The sequence below is a fragment of the Podarcis vaucheri genome, assembly GCF_965113315.1.
Source record: "Podarcis vaucheri genome assembly, chromosome: 17".
Classification (NCBI taxonomy): Eukaryota; Metazoa; Chordata; class Lepidosauria; order Squamata; family Lacertidae; genus Podarcis; species Podarcis vaucheri.
The window spans coordinates 34,856,122-34,883,044 of NC_138755.1; the positions used below are offsets into that span (position 1 = coordinate 34,856,122).

General features: G+C 45.0%; 1 protein-coding gene across 6 annotated transcripts in view; it reads left to right on the top strand.

Annotated features, from left to right (window-relative positions):
- Nucleotides 1-26,923, top strand: part of PRAG1 (PEAK1 related, kinase-activating pseudokinase 1) — an 80,326-nt gene that overhangs the window by 30,685 nt on the left and 22,718 nt on the right. For 5 of the 6 annotated variants that reach the window (XM_082204571.1, XM_082204569.1, XM_082204568.1 and 2 more), the window contains exons 2-3: nucleotides 12,628-13,044; nucleotides 18,403-20,225. In XM_082204571.1, the coding sequence (XP_082060697.1) occupies nucleotides 12,709-13,044; nucleotides 18,403-20,225 (2,159 nt within the window). In that variant the 5' untranslated portion in view covers nucleotides 12,628-12,708. Of the gene's footprint in view, nucleotides 1-6,939; nucleotides 6,962-12,627; nucleotides 13,045-18,402; nucleotides 20,226-26,923 lie in introns of those variants that run through there. The other variant, XM_082204573.1, reaches the window with a different exon arrangement.

The following is a 26,923-nucleotide window of genomic DNA, read 5'->3' on the forward strand; positions in this document are numbered from 1 at the left end:
TTGCAGTGATAAATAATAATTTAAATGTTTCTGCAGGCAGAGGGCCTTCTCAGTAGTGGCACCCGCCCTGTGGAACACCCTCCCACCAGATGTCAAAGAGAAAAACAACTACCAGACTTTTAGAAGGCATCTGAAGGCAGCCCTGTTTAGGGAAGCTTTTAATGTTTAATAGACTATTGTATTTTAATATTTTGTTGGAAGCCGCCCAGAGTGGCTGGGGAAACCCAGCCAAATGGGCGGGGTATAAATAAATAAATTAATAATAATAATAATAATAATTGCTGAAAATATTTACAGTGACAAAAATGCATCCAACTTGAGTGACATTCCTTGAAGGTGTATTCTGGTAACATACCTGGAAATATAATGTGTTGGCTTGATATTCATAGGCAGAACTCTTAGGATTTATGTACCGTATTTTTCACCCCATAGGGCGCACTGGCCCATAGGACGCACCTAGTTTTTTTTTTGGGGGGGGAATAAAGAAAAAAAATTATTTCCCCCCCCCCAGGCGCGGGGGAAGCCCAAGCTTCCCCTGACCCCAGCCCCCAGAACAGGCAGCTCTCCACAAGCCATGGGAGACCGGTGCGACTTCCTGCCAGGCTCCCACAGCTTGCAGATATCTGCCTGAAGCCCAAACCAGGTCGGGGAACAGCGGGATGGCGGCGCTCCGCCTCCCCGCTGTCCCCCAAGTTTGTGGGGCTGGCGGCGGGGAGAAGCGTGCTTCTCCCTGCTGCAAGCCCCCAAACCAGGTCTGGGGCAATGCGCTCCAGGCTTCAAAATGCAGGTTGCTATCCGGAAGCCTAGGGAGCCCGACGGGAACTCCCGCGGGCTCCTAAGGCTTGCGGAGAGCTTCCTGAAGCCTGGAGAGCGAGAGGGGTCAGTGCGCACCGACCCCTCTCGCTCTCCAGGCTTCAGCGAAAGCCTGCATTCACCCCATAGGACGCACACACATTTCCCCTTCTTTTTTGGAGGGGGAAAAGTGCGTCCTATAGGGCGAAAAGTACGGTAGCTGTTGTTGCTTCATACAATGTCTTCCATTGTATGCAGTGGTAGAACCGTGTGACTTTTCTCACCATGGGCTAGAAAACTTGAGGAGCATCCTTTAGGAAGTTTTCCTGTACTGGGCCCATTGAAATCTATGGAGTTGCACAAGAGTAACCACGAGCACCTGTGCAGCTCTCATCGATTTCAATGGGTCTTGTTCAAAAAAACTTCTGGGGGAATTGTGCTCACACTAATATAGTGCCAAACCTGTGGTATTGACTGATCATTTACTTTGCAAAACTTCATTTGTTTTCATGCCAACTTTTCAAAATTTGAATAATAGCTATTAGTAAATATATGTTTTGTAGGTGGCTTAGAATAGATTCTCAGTTTGGAGGATTTCTGTCGGAGGAAAGCTTTAATGAAACTGAAGAAACAAAAATGTAACTTGCATCTCCCTTGCATATTACCCATTGTATGAGCCATATTTTAAAACTCAGCATAAATTTACATTTAAAGCATGGATTTGATTATATCCCCAGCTCCAAAATAGCCTGATTATGCAGATTTGGCACAAAATGATACCAGTTAAAATGTAAGTCGGCCAGGAAAAGTTACATTAACACTGATAGGGGCAGGGAGCAATCAGTATCTGAGCTGTCAGTATAGAAAATCAGTATATATATTTTTACTGGGCCTGCAAGAGTGATTCATCGCTGATGGGATTAGGAATGATACGGAAAGTGAAAATTGTAATGAAATGGCACCTTGAACAGGGTGGCTGCTCCAGAAGTGATACAATAGTGAATGTTGCATAGAAGGCTGAAGTGCTGAGTAGTTATTTGCCGCCATAGTTAATTGGAACCACGAATGTTAAACCACAGAGCCTGGGACTTGCCGATCAGAAGGTCAGCAGTTCGAATCCCCGCAACGGGGTGAGCTCCCTTTGCTCAGTCCCTGCTCCTGCCAACCTAGCAGTTCGAAAGCATATCAAAGTGCAAGTAGATAAATAGGTACCGCGCCGGCGGGAAGGTAAACGGCGTTTCCATGTGCTGCTCTGGTTCGCCAGAAGTGGCTTGGTCATGCTAGCCACATGACCCGGAAGCTGTACGCCGGCTCCCTTGGCCAGTAAAGCGAGATGAGCGCCGCAACCCCAGAGTCGGCCACAACTGGACCTAATGGTCAGGGGTCCCTTTACCTTTATGTAGAAAGGCGCTGTATATCTGAATGTTATAATTAGAGGATGTTTAGAGGATTCCCTGCTTATGAGTTCCTGGAGCTGGGTTGTATAGCCAGTGGGCAGTGTTAGAAACTCAGATATATAAGCTGGACACCAAATGGCTCCTTAAATATGAATGGTCCATGCCACCATTAAGAAAAAGAGGTAGGTACAGTATAGACCAATATATACGTGGGCTTTCCCTGGATAAACCTTGGACTTTCCCAAGGTTACAGTCACCAAAATGAAATGTATAGTTGTCATTTTTCGGCAAGACTGCTCCAATGCCTTATTTTTCAAATAATGGATAGGCTGATTGCTTATCCGTTAAACATCTGACTTGTTCAGACAACAACCTTGAGCTAGGTTACGAACTTGGAGAACTTAAAGAAGAAAAGTCACTTTATCCAGGGAAAGCCCACATCTATATTGGCCTATACTGTATCTACTTCTTTTTCTTAATGGTGGCATGGACCATTCGTATCATAGGACTATTCTTCACAGCTGTGAGCAGTGCAGTGGGGTGGGGTAAGTGAAGACCAGCTACAACAGTTAACTATAATGTTGTTCACTGCTCCTCCTCAGGCTGCACAGAAAAGGCATTTTGGTTCCTGTAAATCATTGTGATTGTGCAAATAAAATTAATAATAATAATAATAATAATAATAATAATAATAATAATAATAAATTTATTTATTTATACCCTGCCCTCCCCAGCCAAGACCGGGCTCAGGGCGGCTAACAACCAATAATAAAAACAAGTTGATTAAAATACAATTTAAAAAAGATTAAAATACAACATTAAAACATTAGGATGCAGCCTCTTCACAGGAGGAGAAAGGAAAAAGAAAGAGGGGGAGGGAATCAAACTGATTCTAAGCCAAAGTATTCGTGTGTGAAAACGGTCAAGATCCATTGATTCCCCAAGCAAGTACCTCCAGATGTCGGCGCCATCCTAGTGCCCAGGCATTTTTAACTTGCTCACAAGTTGCCGATAGTCAGGGGCAAAATGCGCCTGGCTCATTTCAAACACTGCCGGTGGCCCTCCAGATGTTGATGGACCACAACTTCCACCATCCCTGACCATTGGTTATGGCCGTGGGTGTTGGAGTCCAACAACATCTGGAGGCCCATGTTTTAGCCACTCCAGCTTAGAAGCATCTGGCTGAGTACTGCTAGAAACCAACTTTCCTATGTTGGGGAGCCCCACAGGTTGGCGTCAAAGTTATTTGTGATTTAACCCCATGAAAATCGATAGAACAAATGAGTCTAGTAGAGGTGTGAGGGATCTGCGGTCTGACTTCAGGTAGCCCTTGGAATAATCTGCATCCTAAATTGGTAATCTGCGGCCTAACTTCATGTAGCCCTTGGACTAATTTCAAGCCAAGGAGCCAGCAGGCTAGTATTACAGTTTGCAGAAGCAGGTTGAAGCATAGCTGTCAACTTACAGATTTGAAAATAAGGGACCAGCAGCCTCGCAAATAAGGGATCAGCAGCCAAAATAAGGGATTTTCCTTAGCTTATGAGTTCCATCGGCCCTTCCCCACCCGAGAGGGAGGGAGAGAGACTCTCACCCACGCCACCCATGAGCCCGGCATGAGGTGGTTGCGGCACCACGGTGGCCACTGAAGTGCCGCCCTTCTGCGTCCCTCCCCATCCCCCCCTCTTCCTTCTCCCTCAGGCCACCGCTGCCGCCTCCGGCTTCCCCTGGCAAGGCAGCGGAAGTCTCGCAAGAGAGGGGCTGCCTGCCTGCCCGCCGCCACCCGTCTTTCACAACGCGCCCCTGAGGGGGAAAAGGGAGAGAAGGAGACGCGGCAGCTCATGCACACGCTCTCTCTCACTCTCTTGCGGAGGAAGACCCCGAGCCACTGCTTCCCTCCCGAGCTGGGCGAGCATGAAACACGGGAAATTTAAGGGATATCATCAATCCAGGACAGCAGAGGGACACGGCGCTGTGATAAGGGAGTTTCCCGCCAGATAAGGGACAGTTGACAGCTATGGGTTGAAGGCGAGTGTACAGTGGTACCCCGCAAGACGAATGCCTCACAAGACGGAAAACCTGCAAGACGAAAGGGTTTTCTGTTTTGGAGGCGCTTCGCAAGACGAATTTCCCTATGGGCTTGCTTCGCAAGACGAAAGCCCATAGGGAAATCTCCGGGGACCTGTTTTAAATTGCTGGCGGTTGGGAGCAAAGACTTTCGCCCACAGCCGGCCTTCAGAAGAGGTCCTGGACCTCTTCTGAAGGCCGGCGGGGGGCAAAAGTCTTCGCTCCCCCCCCGCCTGCCTTCCCGGGACAGCGGAGACTTCTCCGCTGCCCCGGGCGATCTTAAAATGCTGGCGGGCGGGAGCGAAGCGTTCGCTGCCGACCCCCAGCATTTTAAAATCTCCCCAGGACAGCGGAGACTTCGCTCCCGCCCGCCAGCATTTTAAAATCGCCCCGGGACAGCAGGGGCTTTTAAAATGCTGGCGGGCGGCAGCAAAGCCCTCCTGTGCCTGGAGCTTGCGGGGCGGGAGGTGGGAAGGGCTTTTCTTCCCACCGCCAACCTTCAGAACAGCCTTCTGAAGGCTGGCAGTGGGAAGAAAAGCCCTTGTCCCCCCCCCCCCAGCCTTCAGAAGAGGTCGGGGGACAGACTGTCCCCGGACCTGGTCTGAAGGCGGTTTCCCTAGGAACGCATTAATTGATTTTCAATGCATTCCTATGGGAAACCGTGCTTCGCAAGACGAAAAACTCGCAAGAAGAAAAAACTTGCGGAACGAATTAATTTCGTTATGCGAGGCACCACTGTACAGGCCTTTCTTGAGGCTATCCACTTTGTTAATGTCTCAGCTTAGTCTCTCGCTTCACTTAGGTGCCACCTCGCTCAGTAACTCACTGCTTGGCTTTAGGCAAAGCCACCGTCGTGTATTCCTGTCACGCAGAGTATAACAGTACGGGCAAGATCCTACACAGTGGTTATCAATACCAGGGTAATGTATGCAGAGCACTTTGCAAACTTAGCAAAAGCTGCTTCTTAACGCTGTTCTTATTGATCACATTTCTATCCCACTTTTCCTCAAAGGAGTTCAAGGTACCCAACCACCTGCTTCATCCTCAACAATGAGCCTGTGAGGGATATCGGGCTGAGAGAGTGGCTAATCAAAGAGGGGGCATTCAGTGTAAGTTTTACTCAGAACAGACCTGTTGAAACAAATGAACCCAACTGAGGGACGTTCATTAATTTCAGTGGGTGTGCTCTGAGTAAAACTTAGTTGCATGCCAGCCAAAGTTTCCCAGTGACCTTCAGTGAGGGTGTGGAGATTCAGACACAGGATTCCAAAGTCTTAATCCAGTGGTTAAAATAAGAATAATAGAATCATAGAATTGTGGAGATAGAAAGGACCCTGAGGATCATCTCGCCCAACCCCCTGCAATAATAATAATAATAATAATAATAATAATAATAATAATAATAATAATATAGATAGATAGATAGATAGATATAGATAGATATAGATATAGATATAGATATATATCCCGCCCTCCCCAGCCAAAGCCTGGCTCAGAGCGGCTAACAACAATAAAAGTAACACAGTTTACATAAAATCACAATCAATTAATTGAAATATGCAGGAATATGAAGCTGTCCCCTATGGGTATCGAACCTGCAACCTTGGTGTTATCAGCACCACACTCTAACCAACTGAGCTATCCAGGTTCTGAAAGTTTTTTCTCTAGCCCACACTTTCAAAATAAAAATTTTTGCTCTCAGCACGCCGGGTTGTTTTTTTTATTGATAAGAAATACATTCGAAAACAAAAAGAAACAACTTCTGACAAATTGAATACATTTGACTGGATATACAGCACGCATGGTCCGAGTAGCAATAAATCTGGCTTAGTAACTTGCTATTCAGCTGGTCACCTGTGGTGAGTAACAATTGCCCCCAGGCAAATAGGCAGGGAAGCTTTACAAAAGTTGGTTCCTTTTTCTGTTTGAGGCACAAATGACTAACATGGAGTGGGTGTGAGTGGGCTGGTAACAACTTTCGCTGGCATGTCATTTTGAGGATTTATTTCCAAGGCTGCAGTAAATCCTGTATTAAATGAATTTTTTTAACTGTCGGACATGATAGAGCTAGAGAAATAGGATTAGAAGGGGAATTTTTCCATAAATGGGTGTGTTTCTCGTGGGGTCCTTGCAAAATCAGCTGCCTGTTTCCATTGTTATAGAAGTGGACAATATAGAAGTTATGGCAAATACAGCTGATATTAAAAACTTGACGGATTGATAACCATCATTTGTTTACATTCTGTCTTGATCTTCCATTTGTTAACTTTCTGTAATTTCAGATAGGTAAAGGTAAAGGGACCCCTGACCATTAGGTCCAGTCCTGGCCGACTCTGGGGTTGCGGCGCTTATCTCGCTTTATTGGCCGAGGGAGCCGGCGTACAGCTTCCGGGTCATGTGGCCAGCATGACTAAGCTGCTTCTGGCAAACCGGAGCAGCGCACGGAACATTGTTTACCTTCCCGCCGGAGTGGTACCTATTTATCTACTTGCACTTTGAGGTGCTTTTGAACTGCTAGGTTGGCAGGAGCAGGGACCGAGCAACGGGAGCTCACCCCGTCACAGGGATTCAAACCGTCAACCTTCTGATCAGCAAGTCCTAGACTCTGTAATGCAATGCGTCTGCAATGACTGTAGAGAGGGATGCGGGTGGCGTTATGGGTTAAACCACAGAGTCTAGGTTTACCCTGATCCAGCGGTACTCATACAGTATGTTATTTTCTTAATATAGAAGGAAATATTGTGTATCCTGTAGGGCAAAGACTTCAGCTCCCTAGTTGGCAACTAATTATGCAGTATTATTAGAAGATGGGCCTACGTTTTAAAACTATTTCCAAATAGATATTGGAGACGTCAAGCTTCAGGCCACTTAACTTCAGAATAATTGTACTAATGAGTGGAACTAATTCCAAATAGATAATTATCTGTCTGCCTGTCTCTCCATCCTTTAGTTGTCTTGTGTCGTTTGATTGCTCAGTTGAAACAGATGTTAATTACCCTTTCTTTTCTTTCTTGCCCCTTCTCTTTCTTTGTGCATTCAGTAACAATACATTTTTCAATTAATCATCATCAGATTTTTTGATTAGCAGTGTGGCTAGTTTTTAAAATGAGGGCAATTAACATTTTCCATTATAATCCTTTTGTCTTCTTCTTTCTGATCCAATTACTAGAATGAAAAGAGAATTTTGATCCTTCTAGGGGCGGCGGCATTCAGGGATCTAAAACAATTAACTGCTGTACCGTGAACTAAGAGCCATAATTTGGGGGAGGGGTTCTGGAAAAAGCAAACATGGAACATTTTTAGAGGTCCTCATAAAATAACCGCAACCAAATGACTGTACCTCCCATTTGCTGGATTGCAAGTTTTTCTTTCTTAATTGTGACTGAAACACACCCAACATATGGTAAATTGGATAATCAGCTTAAATAAAAACAAGCATTTTCCGCACAGTGTACGGTAAGTAAAGCAATGATTTCTTGAATTGAGAATGATGGATAGGAAGGAAATAATAAAATGTTTTCATGTCATTTTAAACCATAGTTAAACTAAACTATGGTGTAAATCTGAAAAAGCAGAGACAGCACCTTGCCAACAAAGGTCCGTATAGTAAAAGCTATGGTTTTCCCAGTAGTGATGTATGGAAGTGAGCTGGACCATAAAGAAGGCTGATCGCCAAAGAATTGATGCTTTTGAATTATGGTGCTGGAGGAGACTCTTGAGAGTCCCATGGACTGCAAGAAGATCCAACCCTATCCATTCTTAAAGACATCAGCCCTGAGTGCTCACTGGAAGGACAGATCCTGAAGCTGAGGCTCCAATACTTTGGCCACCTCATGAGAAGAGAAGACTCCCTGGAAAAGACCCTGATGTTGGGAAAGATGGAGGGCACAAGGAGAAGGGGACGACGGAGGACGAGATGGTTGGACAGTGTTCTCAAAGCTACCAGCATGAGTTTGATCAAACTGCGGGAGGCAGTGGAAGACAGGAGTGCCTGGTGTGCTCTGGTCCATGGGGTCACGAAGAGTCGGACACGACTAAACGACTCAACAACAACAACAACAACAACAACAACAACAACAACAATGGTGTAAATCTGAATGTGCAGCTGATCTTCATTCCTCTTGTGCTGCCAGGACGTAAACCATGGCTTGACTTTTGATTTGTTACCTCCAACCAAACCACAAGCCGTAAGCGAAGAATAAATCTTGGTTACAGCACATGACTCATTTAGGTAGAAGGAAACCACAACTCTGTTTTCAGAGGTCCCTACCATCGGCAGCAACAGGGGCGGTGGACACCAGCTTGCATTTACATTTACACCATAGTTTAATTTAACTATGGTTTAAAAGTGACATGTGGACCTGGCCACTGGGCTGCTGTAGCTGTTACCTAGTTTAAGGATTTGTATGGTGAAATGAAATCTTAAAATAATTGTTTCTTATGCTGCCCTCATATTTATTACTATGTATATCATATCCCACTTTCTCCTCCCTTTGGGGAGACTGGAAGCAGAGTTAAATCAATTTACTGGTTTTGTAATTCATATTATTTCCTGAAGGCTTGTTCCTTAGCATGTTAGATCAATATAAATTCATACGTACTGAACTTAGGGCTGTAGGCTAGCTTTGTAGTGTGGTCCTTTGCTTGGGCAAAGCACACGGCGCAAGGCCGATAGCGGGCAGAAAGAAAGAAGCAGGAAAAATAGCCATATAACAGACACATCCTTGCTACCTGTCCCCCTTCACAAAAAGAAGAAAGAAACCACTTTTAAAAACCAAATACACCTTTTATATTGATCATCAATGGCAACAGGGAGCTGGACCTTTCCACCAACCTTTCCACGAATTTTACTATTTGTGTGGGTAGATTCACATAGACTATGAATGACCATAATCTTTTTTGGAGAGCAATGGGCAACTGGGAACACTTTGTGTATCCGTTATTTGCCACACAGGGAACTTTCGCACACTTCCCGCACTGGTTTGACAAAATAGGTGATCCTATTGGTTTCATCGCTGCTGTTCCTATTACTCTAAATGCCAGAGTCTTTGTGAACCTTATGTAAAGTAGGAAATACATGCACAGAGGTCCAAGTAGGAGCTACGGCAGGGACACAGACATGGCAAAGTGTCGTCCATTTTGATCCAACATGGCTGCTCTACTGCCTGCGTAAAACATACCATAACTGCTGGGTGTGATGTAGGTTTTGCAGGCCTAGCAGGGCTCACATACCCTCCAATATTCCTCCGATGAAAATAGGGACATCTTGTTAGGTACTGAAGTTCTCACCCTGGGCCAGCAGGGGGGGATACTGTAGATAGTTTTCACTCAGGCCCACATATGCAAATAAGGGATTGAAAGTAACGTTCAGTGATTGGATAGTTACAGAAAATGGTTACTGCTGCATTCTAGTGGAGCTCTATATAAGCAGGCTGGCTGAACCCTTCAGTTCAGTTCAGTTCTGGCCTGTGAATAAACAAGAGCTGTTTGAAGAATCGCTGTGTTGTCTGATATGCTCACCCACAACTTAACACATCCAGTGCTATTTTTGTAGAAAAAGATGCGCAGAAACACACCATGAACACCTCTCTTGTTCTCTTAGAATGGCAACGGTACCCACCTGAGAGGTGCAGGGCCTGAGTTCCGGTGAGTTCTGGCTGGAAAAAATGCCCTGGAGATGGCCTATTCCATTACCCTCCAACATTTCTCCAATGAAAATAGGGACGTCCTAAGGGAAAACGGGACATTCCGGGATCAAATCAGAAACCAGGAAAGCTTCTGCAATCCAGGACTGTTCTTGGAAAATAGGGACACTTGAAGTGCCTGGGTTGAGATTAACACACAGTGTGTCTTTGTGAGCAGTCATAGTGCTCATTAGTGATATATCTGGTTACTGCTCAATGTTTTTTAAGCCATAGAGAAATTGGCTTCTTTTTGTGGCAGACAGTGATACGTATGTTTGTCAAGTTCCTGTTTGATTCATGCTGAAACTATTTCTTCCGCTGCCCAACCCATTCCTATGTGCTCTTTACTTTTCCACTATATTTGCAAAGGCGGTGTGACCAGGTCATAGAATGAATCTCATACTCCAGATATATGAAACTTATCTCCAGATGGACAATAGGCATTGTATATTTCTAGATACTTATTGTTAAGGTCATAGCTGTGGAATGTGTAAAAAAAAACACAACCAGCCTGAACACCTTGAACACAGTCCAGAAAAAGTCAAGCGCTTGGAGGTCCCAGTGATCTCAGTGGAGAAGCAAAACACCTGTTTTAGTTTTCCTTGTTTTTTGGGAATATTCCCTAAGGGTCTTCCAGCTTGAGATTTGTTGTTGGGAGAGGTAAGAAGCAAAGAAGATGCAACAGGCATGAAAACTGAGGGAATTGCTATTCAGAGCCAGCTCTACTGTTAGGCAGAGTGAGGTGGCCACTTCAGGCAGAAGATGCTGAGTGGCGGAGAACGGACAAAGCTGTAAGTGCCATGCAGTCTGCCCTGTATCCCCTAAGCTCGCCTGTTGCCCTCAAGTCCACTCTCTGCCCCATCACCAGTGTTGTAGTCAGAGTCACTTGCTAGTCTGGTTGGCTTTTGTACGTAGAACAAGATATGTACTACCTTGCTTTTTGATTCAGGTAGCAACATGTCTTGGGGCAGCCCCGACTATGTGTTACATGAAAAAGGAGCCATATGTTATGTAAATTTTCTCCTTAGTATCTATAATTTCTTACCTAGTTACAGCCTGTGATTGGGGGAGGGGGTGAGACACCTCAACAAAATGCTGCCATTTTTAGTGGCAGCCTTATTTATGTTCTCCGTAATGTGTACTTTTTTGGCCTAAGGTTAGGCCAAAGGCTTCATAGGGAAAGTGGATTTCCCATGCATGCAGAGCTCTGGGTGCCGTTCCTGGGTTTTCCTTTGAGAATTTTGAGTAATGGGTTTTCCATTATGAATAAAGGACATACTCCTGTATGGTAGAGTGTGATGGAATGTGGGAAACTGGTTAGACACATATACATAGTTAAGAATGCCAGTTTAGGTTTAGGTTCCATGCATCTGCTGGACTGTGGTCCACGAAAGCTTATGCCGAGGACTTGTTAGTCTTTAAGGTGCCGCACGACCCTTTGCTGTGTGTGCTTAATGGTTCTCCCACTGAACTCAATAGGACTTAGAGAGGAAGAGTTTGGATTTTATATCCCGCTTTATCACTACCCAAAGGAGTTTCAAAGCGGCTAACATTCTCCTTTCCCTTCCTCCCCCACAACAAACACTCTGTGAGGTGAGTGGGGCTGAGAGACTTCAGAGAAGTGTGACTAGCCCAAGGTCACCCAGCAGCTGTGTGTGGAGGAGCGGAGACGCAAACCCGGTTCACCAGATTACAAGCCTACCACTCTTAACCACTACACCACACTGGCTGATTAACATGAATGGATTGTGTCACGTAAAATATATGTTGTGAAAAGGCAATGTAAGCAAACAACCATTCTAGTTAAGGCATAATGCAGTTTTTCATGTCATAGGCTGAGACACCTGTGCAGGTATCTGCGTGGGGAACAGTGGGGCAGGACTTATTACTGGAATTTAGTGAACTATCTGACACTGTATCAAGAGAAGAAGCAGTTAAGAGTCCTACAGAATTGTAGATTTGGATGGGACTACGGGGATTATCAAGTCCAACCCCTGCAGTTCAGGAATCTTTCACCCAACATGGGGCTTGAACCCTTGACCCTGAGATTAAGAGTCTCATGCTCTACCAACTGAGCTATCTGTGTGGGAATTCTGCAAGCAGCAGCAAAAAGAAGAAATTGCTCAGTTCCTGTTTTAGGGCCAGAGCAGCCAGGTGAGTCCTGTTGCCAGGCAAGAGAGGGTGTGTGACAATACCCAAGGGGGAAGCATTCATGCTACAGTTATTTTTAATATCTGCACATCGTAAGATGAGCCCGACTGAAACAGACCAAAAGCCCTTCTAGTCCAGCTTCCTGTTTTCACAGTGGCCAGCCAGATCCACGGACCTGTGTGTAACTGCAGGATGTATGGAAATATCCCCATATCCTCAGGGCAGCTCCACACTTCATCTGTGGGTGCTGTCATTTCCTTCAGCAATCCCATATAGTGTTAATGACAGGCGCTCAGGCATCTTTGAACGTTCACGTTGGGGAGGATGCCTGGCATATTCAAATAGGCACTTGCAAACTCTCCTATGTTGCTTATGGGGTTTTCCTTGAGGGGGTTGAGCACCCCAGAAAGTAGAATTTAGTTTGTGAAGGTGGGGAGGGGCAGAAATTCAGAAAGTTTTAGAGGGGTGGCATGGTGTAAAGAGCTTCCTCAAATTTCCATGTATAAAATTAATAGCAGCGATGTGTTCTTTCTTTCCAGATAGCTCAGTTGCACAACAGGACAAATTGTTAAGAGCCGCTACACGGAGTGCAAAATGAACAGCGAAGCTCAACATACAAGATGCAGAGGGCAGTCGAAGTGAAGCGAGTGGGCTTGAAAATGTCTGCGTGTAGTGATTTTGTGGAACACATCTGGAAGCCGGGCTCCTGCAAAAACTGCTTCTGCCCCAGACACTTCCACCAGCTGCAGGCACCACCCCTGGACCTGGGAGGTAGCTGTGGCCTCTTGCAGGATCTGAATGGAACCAGAGCCAAAGCTGAGCCTACGGCTCTGGAGGATGACGGAGTAGTTTCCTTGCCTTACTCCAAGCCAACAATTGCCGTGAAACCGACGATGATAAACTCGGATGTTGCCGATGTGTGGGCGGATGGGAACCTGAGTGCCGATATCCCACAGGTAATGTTTAACAAGGGGCAGGGTGTGTTTTACAAGGTTCTTCTGTTGTAAAAAAAAAATTGTATTTGACGTAGAACAGTACTGGTATTTGTTATGACACAATTCCTGTAATTTTTCTTCATTTAGCAAAGGAAGGTTCTGTTGTCAATGGCTTGAGATTTTACTGCTTGTCAGTAACACAGGAAACCCTTGCAGAATTTCTGGGTGTGTTCCTAGGTTCTTGGTGGGTAACATCCTCTTGGGTTTCAGAGAAAGCCGGAAAGCTTTGCATGCTTCCTCCAGGGTGAGCTCACCTATGAACCTACAAATATTATTGGTCTACAAATCCCAGTCCCATCTCTAGCCTTGCTGTCTGGGGCTGCTGGGAGTTGGAGTCCTGCAACATCTGAACGGCCACAGGTTAGCCACCCCTGACTTAAGGTAAAGGTAAAGTGCCCCCAGACCATTAGGTCCAGTCGTGACCAATTCTGGGGTTGCGGCGCTCATCTCACTTTATTGGCCAAGGGAGCCAGCGTACAGCTTCCGGGTCATGTGGCCAGCATGACTAAGCCGCTTCTGGTGAACCAAAGCAGTGCACGGAAACACCGTTTACCTTCCCACCGGAGCGGTACCTATTGATCTACTTGCACTTTGACGTGCTTTCGAACTGCTAGGTTGGCAGGAGCAGGAACCGAGCAACGGGAGCTCACCCCATCGCGGGGATTCGAACCACCGACCTTCTGATCGGCAAATTCTAGGCTCTGTGGTTTAACCCACGGTGCCACCCGCATTCCTCAATATTCAGATGTAGTTTTTGGCTAAAAAAAGAGTAAAGTATTTTGAAATGTGTATTTTGAGAGAGAGAGAAATTAATTAATTAAATGTATTTAGAAGTGGTAACAAGAACTGAAAAACAGAAACAGGGCAGATTTCTGAGTGAACACATGCGCAAGTGGCATGGGCTGAAAATAGACTCATTTGTACACCGCGAGTTCCTAGGGGATCCCACCTAGGGGATTCTATTAAACTCAGTCCTCTACACGGAGGATGCAGGATATCTCAGCGAACTTGGTCTCCCACAAACAGACATTGAAGCGGAACACGAATCAGTACTTCCACCTGGAATTTGCCTTGAACTGTTCTGCCTCTTCTTCTGCTGAAGGGAAGGTTGTAAATAATGCTACAGAGTTTACTGTCATTTCTTAAACTACAGTGTGTTGTAAGAAGTATTTCAGGCAGAGATGTGTGAACACAGCCGCTGCCACCACAACGCATCAAGAATTGTCACTGGTATTTAAAAAAAATAAATCATTTTTTGCTGCCTATTTAATGCCTTGGATCTTTTCCCCAAGCAGACATTTCTGCCTTAGCCTTGATATTTTGCTCTAGGCAAAATTTGCCAGCAACTCTTAACTGTAGATAAGACTTATTAAGCAAAGAAAAGACCAGAAAGGTTGGCAGAATGAGTAATTTATTTCATGCACTAACTTGAAAGTACTGGTGTTTCTAATTGGGCTTGGTTTTTAATGAGCAAAATTTCATCAAATTCAGTTAAAGCAGAGTTCAGCGTTCAGTTACCTACATGTGTCACTCAGGCAGGCCGTGAATGATTCATGGCAGTTAGTGTGGAGAGGATAGAAGAAAGGCTTTTGTGCTTAAGGGCTTCTGCTGCTGAGATTCTGGGTATCTTTTTTATATTCATTTTTAAAAAGCAGTACTCTAGCCCTCTTTGTCCAGGAGAAAATGAAATGTGCCTCAAAGCTGCACATTTGAAAGGGGAAAGAAAAATATATTCCGGAGCCTACATGTATTATGCTTTCAGATCCCATGATTACAAAGTCTATTTGAAGTTTTCGAAGGCGTACTTTGTAATTTTGAACTTCTGGGATGCGTAGCTCAGGCATTCTTTGTCAGAGCATCTGATTGGAAAATTCACCTTTCCAGGAAGCAGGGACTCGTCATATTTGATATGAAATTGTTGCCTGTTAATACTTGCCACCCTTTTTCTCTGTTCAAAGCTGTGCACCACCTTTTTCACTGTTAAATTCAGATTAAAAATGAGGCTTCCAGCTTTAATCAGTAGATTAATCAAGTAGCACTTGGAACTGACATATGTGGGGAGAAGAGTTTTAACTATTTCCTCCCCAGAAATGATCCCCATGAATATTCCTCCATGTGGCGATTAGTAAAGGTAAAGGGACCCCAGACCATTAGGTCCAGTCGTGACCGACTCTGGGGTTGCGGCGCTCATCTCACTTTATTGGCCAAGGGAGCCGGCGTACAGCTTCCGGGTCATGTGGCCAGCATGACTAAGCCGCTTCTGGTGAACCAGAGCAGCGCATGGAAACACTGTTTACCTTCCCACCGGAGTGGTACCTATTTATCTACTTGCACTTTGATGTGCTTTCGAACTGCTAGGTTGGCGGGAGCAGGGACCAAGCAACGGGAGCTCACCCTATCACAGGGACTCGAACCGCCGACCTTCTGATTGGCAAGTCCTTGGCTCTGTGGTTTAACCCACAGCGCCACCTGTGTCCCAGCCATGTGGTGATTACTTGTGGGCAAAAAACTCCCATTGACCCACAACCCTGTTGACAATCTTGTGCATTACACATTTAACTCAATGTGTAGTTAAGCTCTTACTGCAATATTTGCACAGAAAGAAAAAGTCAGGAAAGAAACCCATAACTTTGAATAGTTGACACTGTGCATGTTTACTCAGAATTAAGTCCTGTTGAGTTAATGGGAATTTCTTTCAGACAAGTGTGCACAGAACTGCGGCCATAACATCATTCTGGATCAGTCTGTAAAGGTGGCTGGGTGTGTTGATGCACAATGGATGTCTCGTTTTTCTACTCGGCGAGATCAGAAGTGACCAGTTAAAATTATTTTCCAGATACAAGCCCTGTTGTTTCTGCCGTTCTTGGGAAGAAAGTCTCCACACAGCTCTTTGATGTTCTTCCTAACGCACAGGTTTCCCTTAATGTGGAGGGATCCTCTCAGGGCTTTTGAACTGCCGTGACTTTGCTTCTCAATAAACCAGATGCCAGTTCACAGAGGACAACGCCTCCTCCTTTGTAATGCTTATAACAGATATGGGCAGCAAGAAAGCGGCTCCATTTTATAGCATGAAGTGGGAGAGGAAATTATCAGTTGCCCTGAACTGGTGGGGGGGGGATGTCCTTGCCAGAGTAACTTTTGTTTGACCACTAACGTTAATGAACATTTCCCTCTCTTCTCCACTCTTATTTTCCCATTTAAGTACATGCACTTTAGGCTGAGTTCTCACTGAGATGATAAAACTGCGTGTGGGCTGCACAGTGCAGATTGCAAGTGGGAGGGATTCACATGAGTCAACTGTCCTGCTTGCTTACTTACTTACTTACTAAATAAATACCCTGCGTATTGGAAACTGGCCTTTCAGGGAGAAGGCTAGGCCTCATCTCTTAGAGGGTGTTTTGTTTTGTTTTTGTATAAAGGTAAAGGGATCCCAGACCATTAGGTCCAGTCGTGACCGACTCTGGGGTTGCGGTGCTCATCTTGCTTTATTGGCCGAGGGAGCTTCTGGGTCATGTGGCCAGCATGACTAAGCCGCTTCTGGCGAACCAGAGCAGCGCACGGAAACGCCGTTTACCTTCCTGCTGGAGTGGTACCTATTTATCTACTTGCACTTTGAGGTGCTTTCGAATGCTACGTTGGCAGGAGCAGGGACTGAGCAACGGGAGCTCACCCTGTTGTGGGGATTCGAACCGCTGACCTTCTGATTGGCAAATCCTAGGCTCTGTGGTTCAACCCACAGCACCACCCGCGTCCCTTTTGTTTTGGTATAGAGGAGCGTTTAATCAGTTGAAGCGAGGGTTTTCTACCCTAGCAAGAACCAGGCCTTACTAGACTCAGAACAGTTCCACCTGTATTATTCAGAATAAGATTATAGACTGATAATAGATGAGAGAGGGACATATTTTTGAATGTGCACCCACATTAAAAAACAGCAACACCTCCCAGCGTGTAGTGAACTATCTTACCAGGGAGAAAGGATCTCTGACATGCATGGACAGGGTGTGAGTGTTGTGTTTTTGTTTTACATCAATAATATGTCATCCACACATGCAAAGTGATGCAAAACAGAATTGCATTGTCTCTGTCTAACACCTTGGTCAGTGTCATGTGTATTATTATTAAAATTTCTATACTGCCATTTATCTGTAGATCTCAGGGCTCTTTAGGCCTCCTTTGGTTTCATTTCTCCAAATGAACATTTTAGGGCAGGGGTGGGGGAAAGTTTTGAGTCCACCTTTTATCTTGCTCATCCTTTGGGGGCTGCATGCAGGTGGGGAGTAGAAGCCAGAGGCAAAAGGTGGATAACACCAGAGGCAAAATTCTCTATTCCAGCCACACAGAAGTTAGAGGTTTACAATGCACACAGACACACATATATTTCCACCCAGCCAAACAATATATCCTAGTTCAAGAATACGTTCCAGCTGGGCAAAGGCCGTTGAGAAGTGTGTGGAGCAGGACTTGTGAGAGGTGCAACTTTGGGAGCAGAGCATGGACTTCCAAGAGTCCCATGGGCCAGAGAGGGGCCACAATAATCCCCTGAACCTGAGGTTTTCTGCCCCTGGATTAGGCCTGCATCAATTTACTTGTACAGTGGTACCTCAGGTTAAGTACTTAATTTGTTCCGGAGGTCCGTACTTAACCTGAAACTGTTCTTAACCTGAAGCACCACTTTAGCTAATGGGGCCTCCCGCTGCCACCGCGCCACCGGAGCACGATTTCTGTTCTCATCCTGAAGCAAAGTTCTTAACCTGAAGCACTATTTCTGGGTTAGCGGAGTCTGTAACCTGAAGCGTATGTAACCTGGAGCGTGTGTAACCTGAGGTATCACTGTACCTGCTTGCACAGTAAAGTATGGAAAACCTGTGCATGGCTTGCTTGCTTCAAGATGAGGATAATTTTTTTATTTTAGAATACCTGGACAGAGGGTTTTGGCTTTCTGCTCTTCAGTGTTTAGTATTACAGCAGGACCACCCTAGTCAGTAGATCTGATTTGTTCTGTTAATAATCTAATTTTATAAATCTCAAGTTAGAAATTACAGAGCCAGTGTGGTGTAGTGGTGAAGAGCGGTGGGCTCATAATCTGGGGAACCGGGTTTGCTTCCCCGCTCCTCCACATGCAGCTGCTGGGTGACTTTGGGCCAGTCACACTTCTGTGAAGTCTCTCACCTCACAGAGTGTTTGTTGTGGGGGAGGAAGGGAAAGGAGAATGTTAGCCGCTTTGAGACTCCTTTGGGTAGTGATAAAGCGGGATATCAAATCCAGACTCTTCTTCTTCTTCTACAGACATATATATAATATTTTTGTTTATCAATGCAGGTCAACAAGAGAATGCCACCCAGAAATCTTGCCTTGATGAAATCTGGAGAAGAACAAAGAGTGTGTATTGACAAATTCAGCAACAACTTCATAAGGAAGCCTGTCATTCAGAATACTCCAAGTGATCGTACTTTGCGCAGTCCTCCAGGCCCTTCTTTGGCCGGTCCCTCGAGTCTTGAAAGCAGCGCAGAGAGAAATGTTGCCTTCAGTAATGTGGCATTTCTGAATGATATGGGTGCACAGGAGAATGGAAATGAAGTAGTCAGCAAGGAGAAGTTATCCTTGCCATATCTGGGCTTCTGCCACAATTCATCCTTTTTGAGTGACAGATGTGTTGGCTCTGCCGTGGACTCCGTGGGATACTCTCCCATCCACCAAAGAGAGGAAGCATCACTTTCAGAAAGAGCTGGTATGTTCAATTCTTCTGATTTAGAAAGTGAAGGCGGGGAGTATTGCTCCATCACAGACTATTGCAAAGAGGCTCCTGTCCACCAGGGGTTTGACAATACCAAAACCAAAGAGGTGTGGCATGAAAAACCTATTTCAAAACTTCAGGCGCCAGAGGCTGTGACAAATGCAAGAACTGAGTCCATAGAGGTGAGTTTCAGTGAAGGGGAAAGTAGAACCTTGAATTCAGACTTTCAAAGGGGGGAGAAGCATCTGCCACACAGTTATGTATACAACCACTTATGTTCCGAAACAGGCACATTAGTATTTCCCTCAGATACTGGCAGTGGCCCCTGTGGTTCACCCAAGGGAAATTATTGCTGTCCTTCGGTTAGAGAATCAGATCAGACCGTAGGCAGGCGTATAGAAAATGCAAGCCATTCCGCAGAGCAACAGCTTTCCTGTGAAGCAGCCTCTCAAAATGAGCCTATCTATGCTGAGAGCACGAAGAGGAAAAAGACGCAGCTAAATAATGCCAACACACATGCAAGGTGTGATGCCTTGGCTTATAGCCCCTGTAAAGATAAACAAGATGGCCTCCGAAGAGGGAAGCCTCTCCACTTGGACTGCGAAAGAGAGTTCCAAGAATCTGTCACGCAGGTACCGGCGACTATTACCATTGTGGCGGCCCACACAGAAGATGACAACCGGACTATTTTCCTTAGCAGTCCAGACTCAGCTGTGGGGGTCCAGTGGCCAAGTCCTAGCCCCACTTCTAATTCAGATGCTAGGAAAACATCCCCTTTCTTCGAATACAGAGAAATGCCGCAAGCGAGCAGCGAGATGAGCTCGGTGGAAAATGATCCAGGTCTTCAGTCCCAAACAACTAGCAGAAATGGGATAGGTGAGACTCCTGCTATTCCCCCAAAATTGTCCAAAGGGAGCCCGCCTAGAGGAGAGGGGCCTTTCGCAAAGTCTGTAAGTTCTTTTGTGGCAGAAACTTGTGATAGCGACGGCCATCGGGGTCTTGACATTCCAAAGAACGGCGCAGGTAGCACAATCTTTGAGCCCGCATCGTCCATATGCCCTCATACGAACAAAATCTCTCCAGAGGAGTCGAACAAAGGTCCGGCGGCCTTGAGCTCTGAGAGGAGGCAGAAATACTACAATCTCTCATGGAGCAGGCAGTGCAGGATCGAGGAAGAAGAGGAAGAAGAGCAGGGATTCTTGAAAAGCACACCAGAGACAGAAACGGAGAACGGGGCAAGCAGTCCCTCAAGTATTTCTGATTGCCATCAGGGGGGGGAACACTCTGTCCAGGACAACAAGATTGCAGGAATGAGCAAATCAGCATCTTTTGCCTTCGAGTTCCCTAAAGACAAGAATGGAATTGAGGAATTTGCACCACCACCACCACCTCCAAAGAAACAATCCAGGTACAGAAAAAAATGTTTTGTGTGCATGCTTGTTGGTAGCTGTCAGATAGCAAAGGGTGGTTGCTCACGAGTAACCAGGCAGGACTCTGACCTGTCTTTTACAGGTTTTATTTAGGTGCAAAACTACTGTATTTTTCGCTCTGTAAGACACACCAGTCCATAAGACGCACCTAGTTTTTGGAGGAGGAAAACAAGAAAAAAAAAATTCTGAATCTCAGAAGCCAGAACAACAAGAGGGATCGCTGCGCAGCGAAAGCAGCGATCCCTCTTGCTGTTCTGGCTTCTGGGATAGCTGCACAGCCTGCATTCGCTCCATAAGACGCACACACATTTCCCCTTACTTTTTAGGAGGGAAAAAGTGAGTCTTATAGAGCAAAAAATACGGTATTTACAGTGCAGAACCCCAAAGTTCATGTCTGCCTCAATCGCTAGCAGAATCTGGGAGTGCTTGTTTCCTGAACCTTCCCCCAACATAAAAGTCTCGTTACGCCCATCCTTTTCCTTCCCTCTTTGCGCTTTAGACTTCTGCACAGGGTGGGCAACGGAAGGGGCGTGCTTCCCTCCTGGCCGGCTTAGCCAGAAGCGGTGCTGAGGCTCCCAGCAGCATCCTCTGGTCCTTTCATCTCTTCTCCACTGGAGGTGGGGCTTTCCTCATCACCTGAAAAAGAACTGCTTTGCAAGATTTTCGGAAGGTCCCTGTAACACAACTGCCCCTCTGTTTCCCGCCCCTGTTCTGATGACAGTTCCCTGACAGTAGCCAAAGATCAATAAGGTTGAGATAAGTGAGCTTTGGTATCTCTACAGTTGTATCTTGGTTTTCAAACAGCTTAATTCTCGAATGTTTTAGCTCCAGAATGTCGCAAACCCGGAAGCGACTGTTCCGGTTTGCGAACTATTTTTGGAAGCCGAACATCCAATGCGGCTTCCGCGACTTCTGATTGGCTGCAGGAGCTTCCTGCAGCCAATCAGAAGCCGCGCTTTGGTTTCTGAATGTTTTGGAAGATGAACAGACTTCCGGAACAGATTCCATTCAACTTATAAGGTACGACTGTATGTGCTAAATTATCACTTGGGGGGGTAGCAAAGTACTACCACCACAATTACTGATTAACACAGGGCTTATCTATATAACAGGCTTAAATCTGTTGCATTGTCACAGCTTAAGTACCCTGACAATCCCAGTTATGTAAGGGGCTGCCAAAAGAGAATTTCTGCCTGCTCAGTCTCCTGCCTTTTGTGGTGTAACATGTAGAATAGTTCCTTGTGGAAAGTTCAAACGAGCTTCTTACTTCACATGTGCAGAACTCTTGATAAGAAGGCTATACGCTGTCTCCTAAAGAGTCTTTAACACAGCAAGAAAACCCAGGAGGTCAGTTTCTGTATTTTAATTTTTATGCAGTTGTAGGGAACAGTCTGAGTGCCCTTTCATGTTTGTGTGAATTCATGTTTGTGTGAAGTGAATTCCCACATGGTGTCGTCTAGCAGTTCCCAAACTACCCCCTGCCCAACTGATCAGTTGAAAATTGTTGAGGGTTTTGGGAGACCACTTAATGATTTTTGCCTTTTAAAAAAGTTTTTATTGAATATTTTCTTGTGTTAGGAAATAAACAAATAAACAAGGGAAAGTACATACTGTATAGAGTCTCCACTTTCAATTCATAAGGTCTTTTCCACAGTTCATTAATGTTCAGTATGGGACACTAATGCAATAGACATCTTACAGAGAGAAGGGGAAAAGAAATGGGGGGGGAGATATGGGGGTATTGTTCTGTCGTTCTATTGCTTAGTGCTAGTGTGGGGATTTGTGTCAGCATCACGAGTAGGTCCTATATTTATATTTATATTTATATTTATATTTATATTTATATTTATATTTATATTTATATTTATATTTATTGGCATTGTGAGGGGTTGAAGGATCCAGAGTTTGGTTGGTTGTATTCAGTTGGTTGCAGTGTGGCTTATTTGTATGGCGTGGGGATGGGGGGGAACATTGTTGGGTCAGGTTAGCCATATTGCTTTTTTTTTTTTTTACCTGTTGTAGTTCTCAAAAAGCACTGTGCTGGTGGGTGCTGGATAAGTTTAATCATATTTTTATTGCTGCTTTTATTTCTTCTATATTGTACTTCTTTGTATTTCATAGAACTCAAATTGTAATGTAAGAAATAAAAGCAATAAAAATACAATTAAATATCAGTATGAATATTTAATGCCATGAATGTGCAGCACCACAGTTTGAGAATCCTGGCGTTGTCCATTTTATCTGAGAGGGGGAAATGAAGGGTAACACCAATAAGCAGAAGAACAAGGACTTCACATGAGCTAGGAAATAGGAGGAAATAAGGAGATGCGGGTGGTGCTGTGGGTTAAACCACAGAGCCTCGGGCTTGCCGATCAGAAGGTCGGCAGTTTGAATCCCCGCAACGGGGTGAGCTCCCGTTGCTCGGTCCCTGCTCCTGCCAACCTAGCAGTTCGAAAGCATGTCAAAGTGCAAGTAGATAAATAGGTCCTGCTCCAGTGGGAAGATAAACGGTGTTTCTGTGCGCGGCTTTGGTTTGCCAGAAGTGGCTTAGTCATGCTGGCCACATGACCCAGAAGCTGTACGCCGGCTCCCTTGGCCAATAAAGCGAGATGAGCGCCACAACCCCAGAGTCGGTCACGACTGGACCTAATGACCCTTTACCTTTAAGGAGATGCAGTAGCCCAACATAAAATAAATAGAATCATAAAATAAAACTGGGTTGCCCCTGAGGAAGTGCTTCCCATACACACTAGGCCATAACGTTTCTTTATAGTAAACTGTCTCCTAGCACCTTTCCAATTTCCTCTGCCAATTTTACCCAGACCACTGCAGCCCTTCTCTTAGGCACCATATGGAAAACTATTAAGAGCTTTTTTCTGTCTTCCGGTCTTCGGTGGCTGATGCTCTGCAAATGTAGCATTTGAGTTAGGCCTCAAAACTGGGCTCTGAAACTTTTTTTTTTTTAACTGTTTTGCTGATAGATAAAACGGACGCTTCTAATGATTCAGCAATGAATCAGTAACTTCTCTGGGATTCTTTCCCTCCAACGAAAGCAAAAACGCGGGGAGGGGGTGGGGCAGGGAAAGCAGATGTGTGTCGAAAAAAGCTTCACTTGCTCTGGAAAGATCTTCATTATATTTCTCTACGTGAATCTGTTTTATACACTTGCCCTGCTGGGTTATTTTATCTCCAGCGGCAAAGAGGAAGTCATAATAAAAGGACTTTGACTAGTTGGAAGGTCAAAGATTGACTGTGGTTAAGGGGTAATGTTCTTAGGAGAGAGAAATGAGAACCACTGGAAGCAATTAATTGGAGAAATAGGGCTCTCTTGCACAGAGATTGTATGGGGCTTGTCCTTTGTTTTCCGTGGGGAATTCCTCTGGGTGTCTGCACCACCTTTTGGTCAGAGGCTCCATTCTCTTGAGAGAGAATAATAGTAGAGTTCACATAGTGGAGTTCCCCTGTCCATCGGTACATACACCCAAGAGAGACGCTTTAACGTGTACAGATTTCTATCTGTACTTCAACTTCCCCTTTGTGGGTTTGTAGGGATCAAGTATCTGGCCACTGTAACACATGCTGTGGTAAGATCTGGGCTGGATTACTTCCATGCACTCTGCATGAGTTTGCTTTTGAATAGCATCCAGAAAGTTCATCCAGTCCAGAATTGGGCTTCTAACAAGGACTAGACCTTTGCTCTTACACCAAGAGAACTGCACCGGCTTCCCAGCTCGTTTACATGTTGAATGCTAGTGTTAAACTTTCATACTCTACGCTAGTGGAAGTCAAGAAAGTACCGTATTTTTCGCTCTATAAGACTCACCAGACCACAAGACGCACCTAGTTTTGGGAGGAGGAAAACAAGAAAAAAAATATTCTGAATCTCAGAAGCCAAAACAGCAAGAGGGATCACTGCGCAGTGAAAGCAGCAATCCCTCTTGCTGTTCTGGCTTCTGGGATAGCTGCGCAGCCTGCATTCGCTCCATAAGACGCACACACATCCCCCCTTACTTTTTAGGAGGGAAAAAGTGAGTCTTATAGAGCAAAAAATACGGTATTTAACAGTAACAGCAACGAAAAACTCTCCTTCCTCCTCTCCACCTGGGTTGCTGGTATGAGGAAAGTTTAGAAGGAATCCAGGAATGGGTTTTGTGTGAGCTCGGCGCAGCCAGCCTTTCAGTAAAGCAGGGTGGAGCAAACTGCTTTGGTGTTAGATCTCGACTTCCCTGGAAGAGGTGGCGGATCCGTCTGCTGCTGCCTCCTCATCCGCTGGCGTCCTCCAGTCCTGCAGATCTCCTTTTGGAGCATTGTACTGTTCAGTGTGATTTTAAAAATGGAAACCCACAAGGAAGGAAGGGCCACAACAGGTGTATGGCACAGTGCGGTGCTGGTGTCATGAGCAGGGAAGCACAAATACTGAAACAAGGGCCTCCCTGATCCATTATTTCAATGGTCTCTTGCCTCTCACGTCATCCATTCCTTTTTTACCTTCTGAATTGTTTTGGAATAAGCCTTGATGCAAGGAGAGTTAGGAGCGTTGGTTTTTATCTCTAAATGCCCTTCCGTTCCACACCTGAACAAGACTAGTTCCTGTGAGAGGCTTACTCCCAAACTGCCATAATGAAAGATGTGCAGTATCTATTTTATCAGCCATCTACTCGGTTGCAACCGTTTGAGTCTAACCTGCATCTCAAATTGGGCTGTGATCCTCACACCCCTTCAAAACCTGGCTGTTTCTGGCTTTTTATTGAACCAGCTCAGTTCTCAGTGCTTCTAAGGAGACCAACAGGCCTAAGCCATGTCTACTCAGGAGTAAGACCACTTATTTCAGTGGAATTTGCGCTTTGAAGTTCTAGTATAAAAGGAGCAAAAAAAGAGATCTCACAAGCTTCAAGTCCTGTCCTATAAGGTCTGGATCTAGGACATTTCCCCCTCATTTTGGTCTTAGGGTAGAGCCTTGCTCCACATGATGATAATAATGGTGTTGTGTCACATAAGGACTTAGGTTTGCAAATAATGCCCATTTCTGCTTTTCTATAGATTGTGGGGGGACGGACAGAAGTGGTTTTTCTGGTGGGGCAGAGCCACAGTGCCCAATTGCACTGTGGCAGCCCCATCACTTGTGCACTGACTCACTTCCACAGAAAGAAGAAACTACAGAGGGGTAGCCAATGTGGTACCTTGCAGGTGTTGTTGGACTACAACTCCCATGATCCCTGGCCGTTGGCCATGATGCTAAGTGGGGCTGCTGGGAGTTATAGTCCAACAACATTTGGGGAGCTGCTCCTGTATCCAGTCACAAACCAAAACCCCTGCATGAGAGCTACATTTTTATTTTTTAAGCTCTTAGGTTGCATCTTCTGTCTCCAAACTGAAATCTGTGAACACTTGAATGAATAAATTAAATTTAAATTATGCCCTGTATTTCTAGATATGACCGTTCTGAATTTCTAAACTGTTAGTTTGCGATGGAGGGGGAGAAATGATGTTGTGAGAGAACCTTTGTCTCGATGAATGGTCCACGAGCCAGTAATCTCCGCAAAAGATAATCACCCATTTTGTGTTAAGCGATGGAAAGGGAGAGTCCGCCTTTGTGCGTTACCCTGAAATATGCCGCAGGCAACACTTAAAGAAGGAAAATGTTCACTGTGAGAGATGGAAAGTAATTGACCACCATTTAGTTATTTTTAGCACTTAAAGCCACGACCCCTTTGGAAAGGGAACTGTAGAACAACAATTAAAAAAATAATGATTGGCAATATGTACATCTTCAGCCTTTCCACCTTCCAGATCCAAATTCATACTCAGATTAGGCCCTCTCAAAAAAAATACGGCTCTATAGTTTTGAAAAAGATCTTTGCTTTATTCACATGTAGAAATCTCTTAGTCTAGAAATGTCCACATTTGTGTTAATTCATTGGCCTTGGTTAGCAGAGAAGAAGCAGTGCCATATATACTTTGGAAAGCACAGGAATATAATTGTGCCAGTTCCCCCACCTAGGTTCTGCAAAAGTGTCAAACCTGGCACCCCATCTCCTCCAAATTTTCCTGCACACCCTGAGGCGCTGTGCATTTGGCATTGCTCCTGACTGTAAACTATAACAGAAGAAGGAAAATTTTAGCACACTTTCCATATTTTCTGGGGAAATGTACTTTCATTTGTTGATACTGAAACGTGGGGAATGGAGGAGGTTATGAATCCAAATGAGGGCTGCTGACCTACTTGAGAGTAAGCCTAATTGAATTCATTGGGATTTAGGAGTAGGCTGGTATAGAATTGCACCTTTGGAGTGTTTGGTAATGTACACTTGGCTCACCTCAAAGGTGCCAAGAACTCCACTTGTTTCAAGAACTACACTTGACTGGAACCTTTGTCTCAAGCTGTGCAAACAAAATGCATATTGCTCCAGGTTTTTTTATGAGCAAATGGTTTTTGGGATAGGGAAATACAGGAAGGGAAGAAATCAGTTTCTACCTATCTTTTATTTAGGTTTCTGTACTTTAAATATGTTACATACTTGAATTGAATGTGACATCAGAGAACAGGATTTGATCATTTTTGAGGTGAAAGAGATTTTATAGTCAAGTCTATGACCGAGGCTGGAGTGTGCTGTTAGTTTAATTGCATTCTTCTGACTTTACAGGCTTGGTAATACAATATTTATTGGACTGGTTG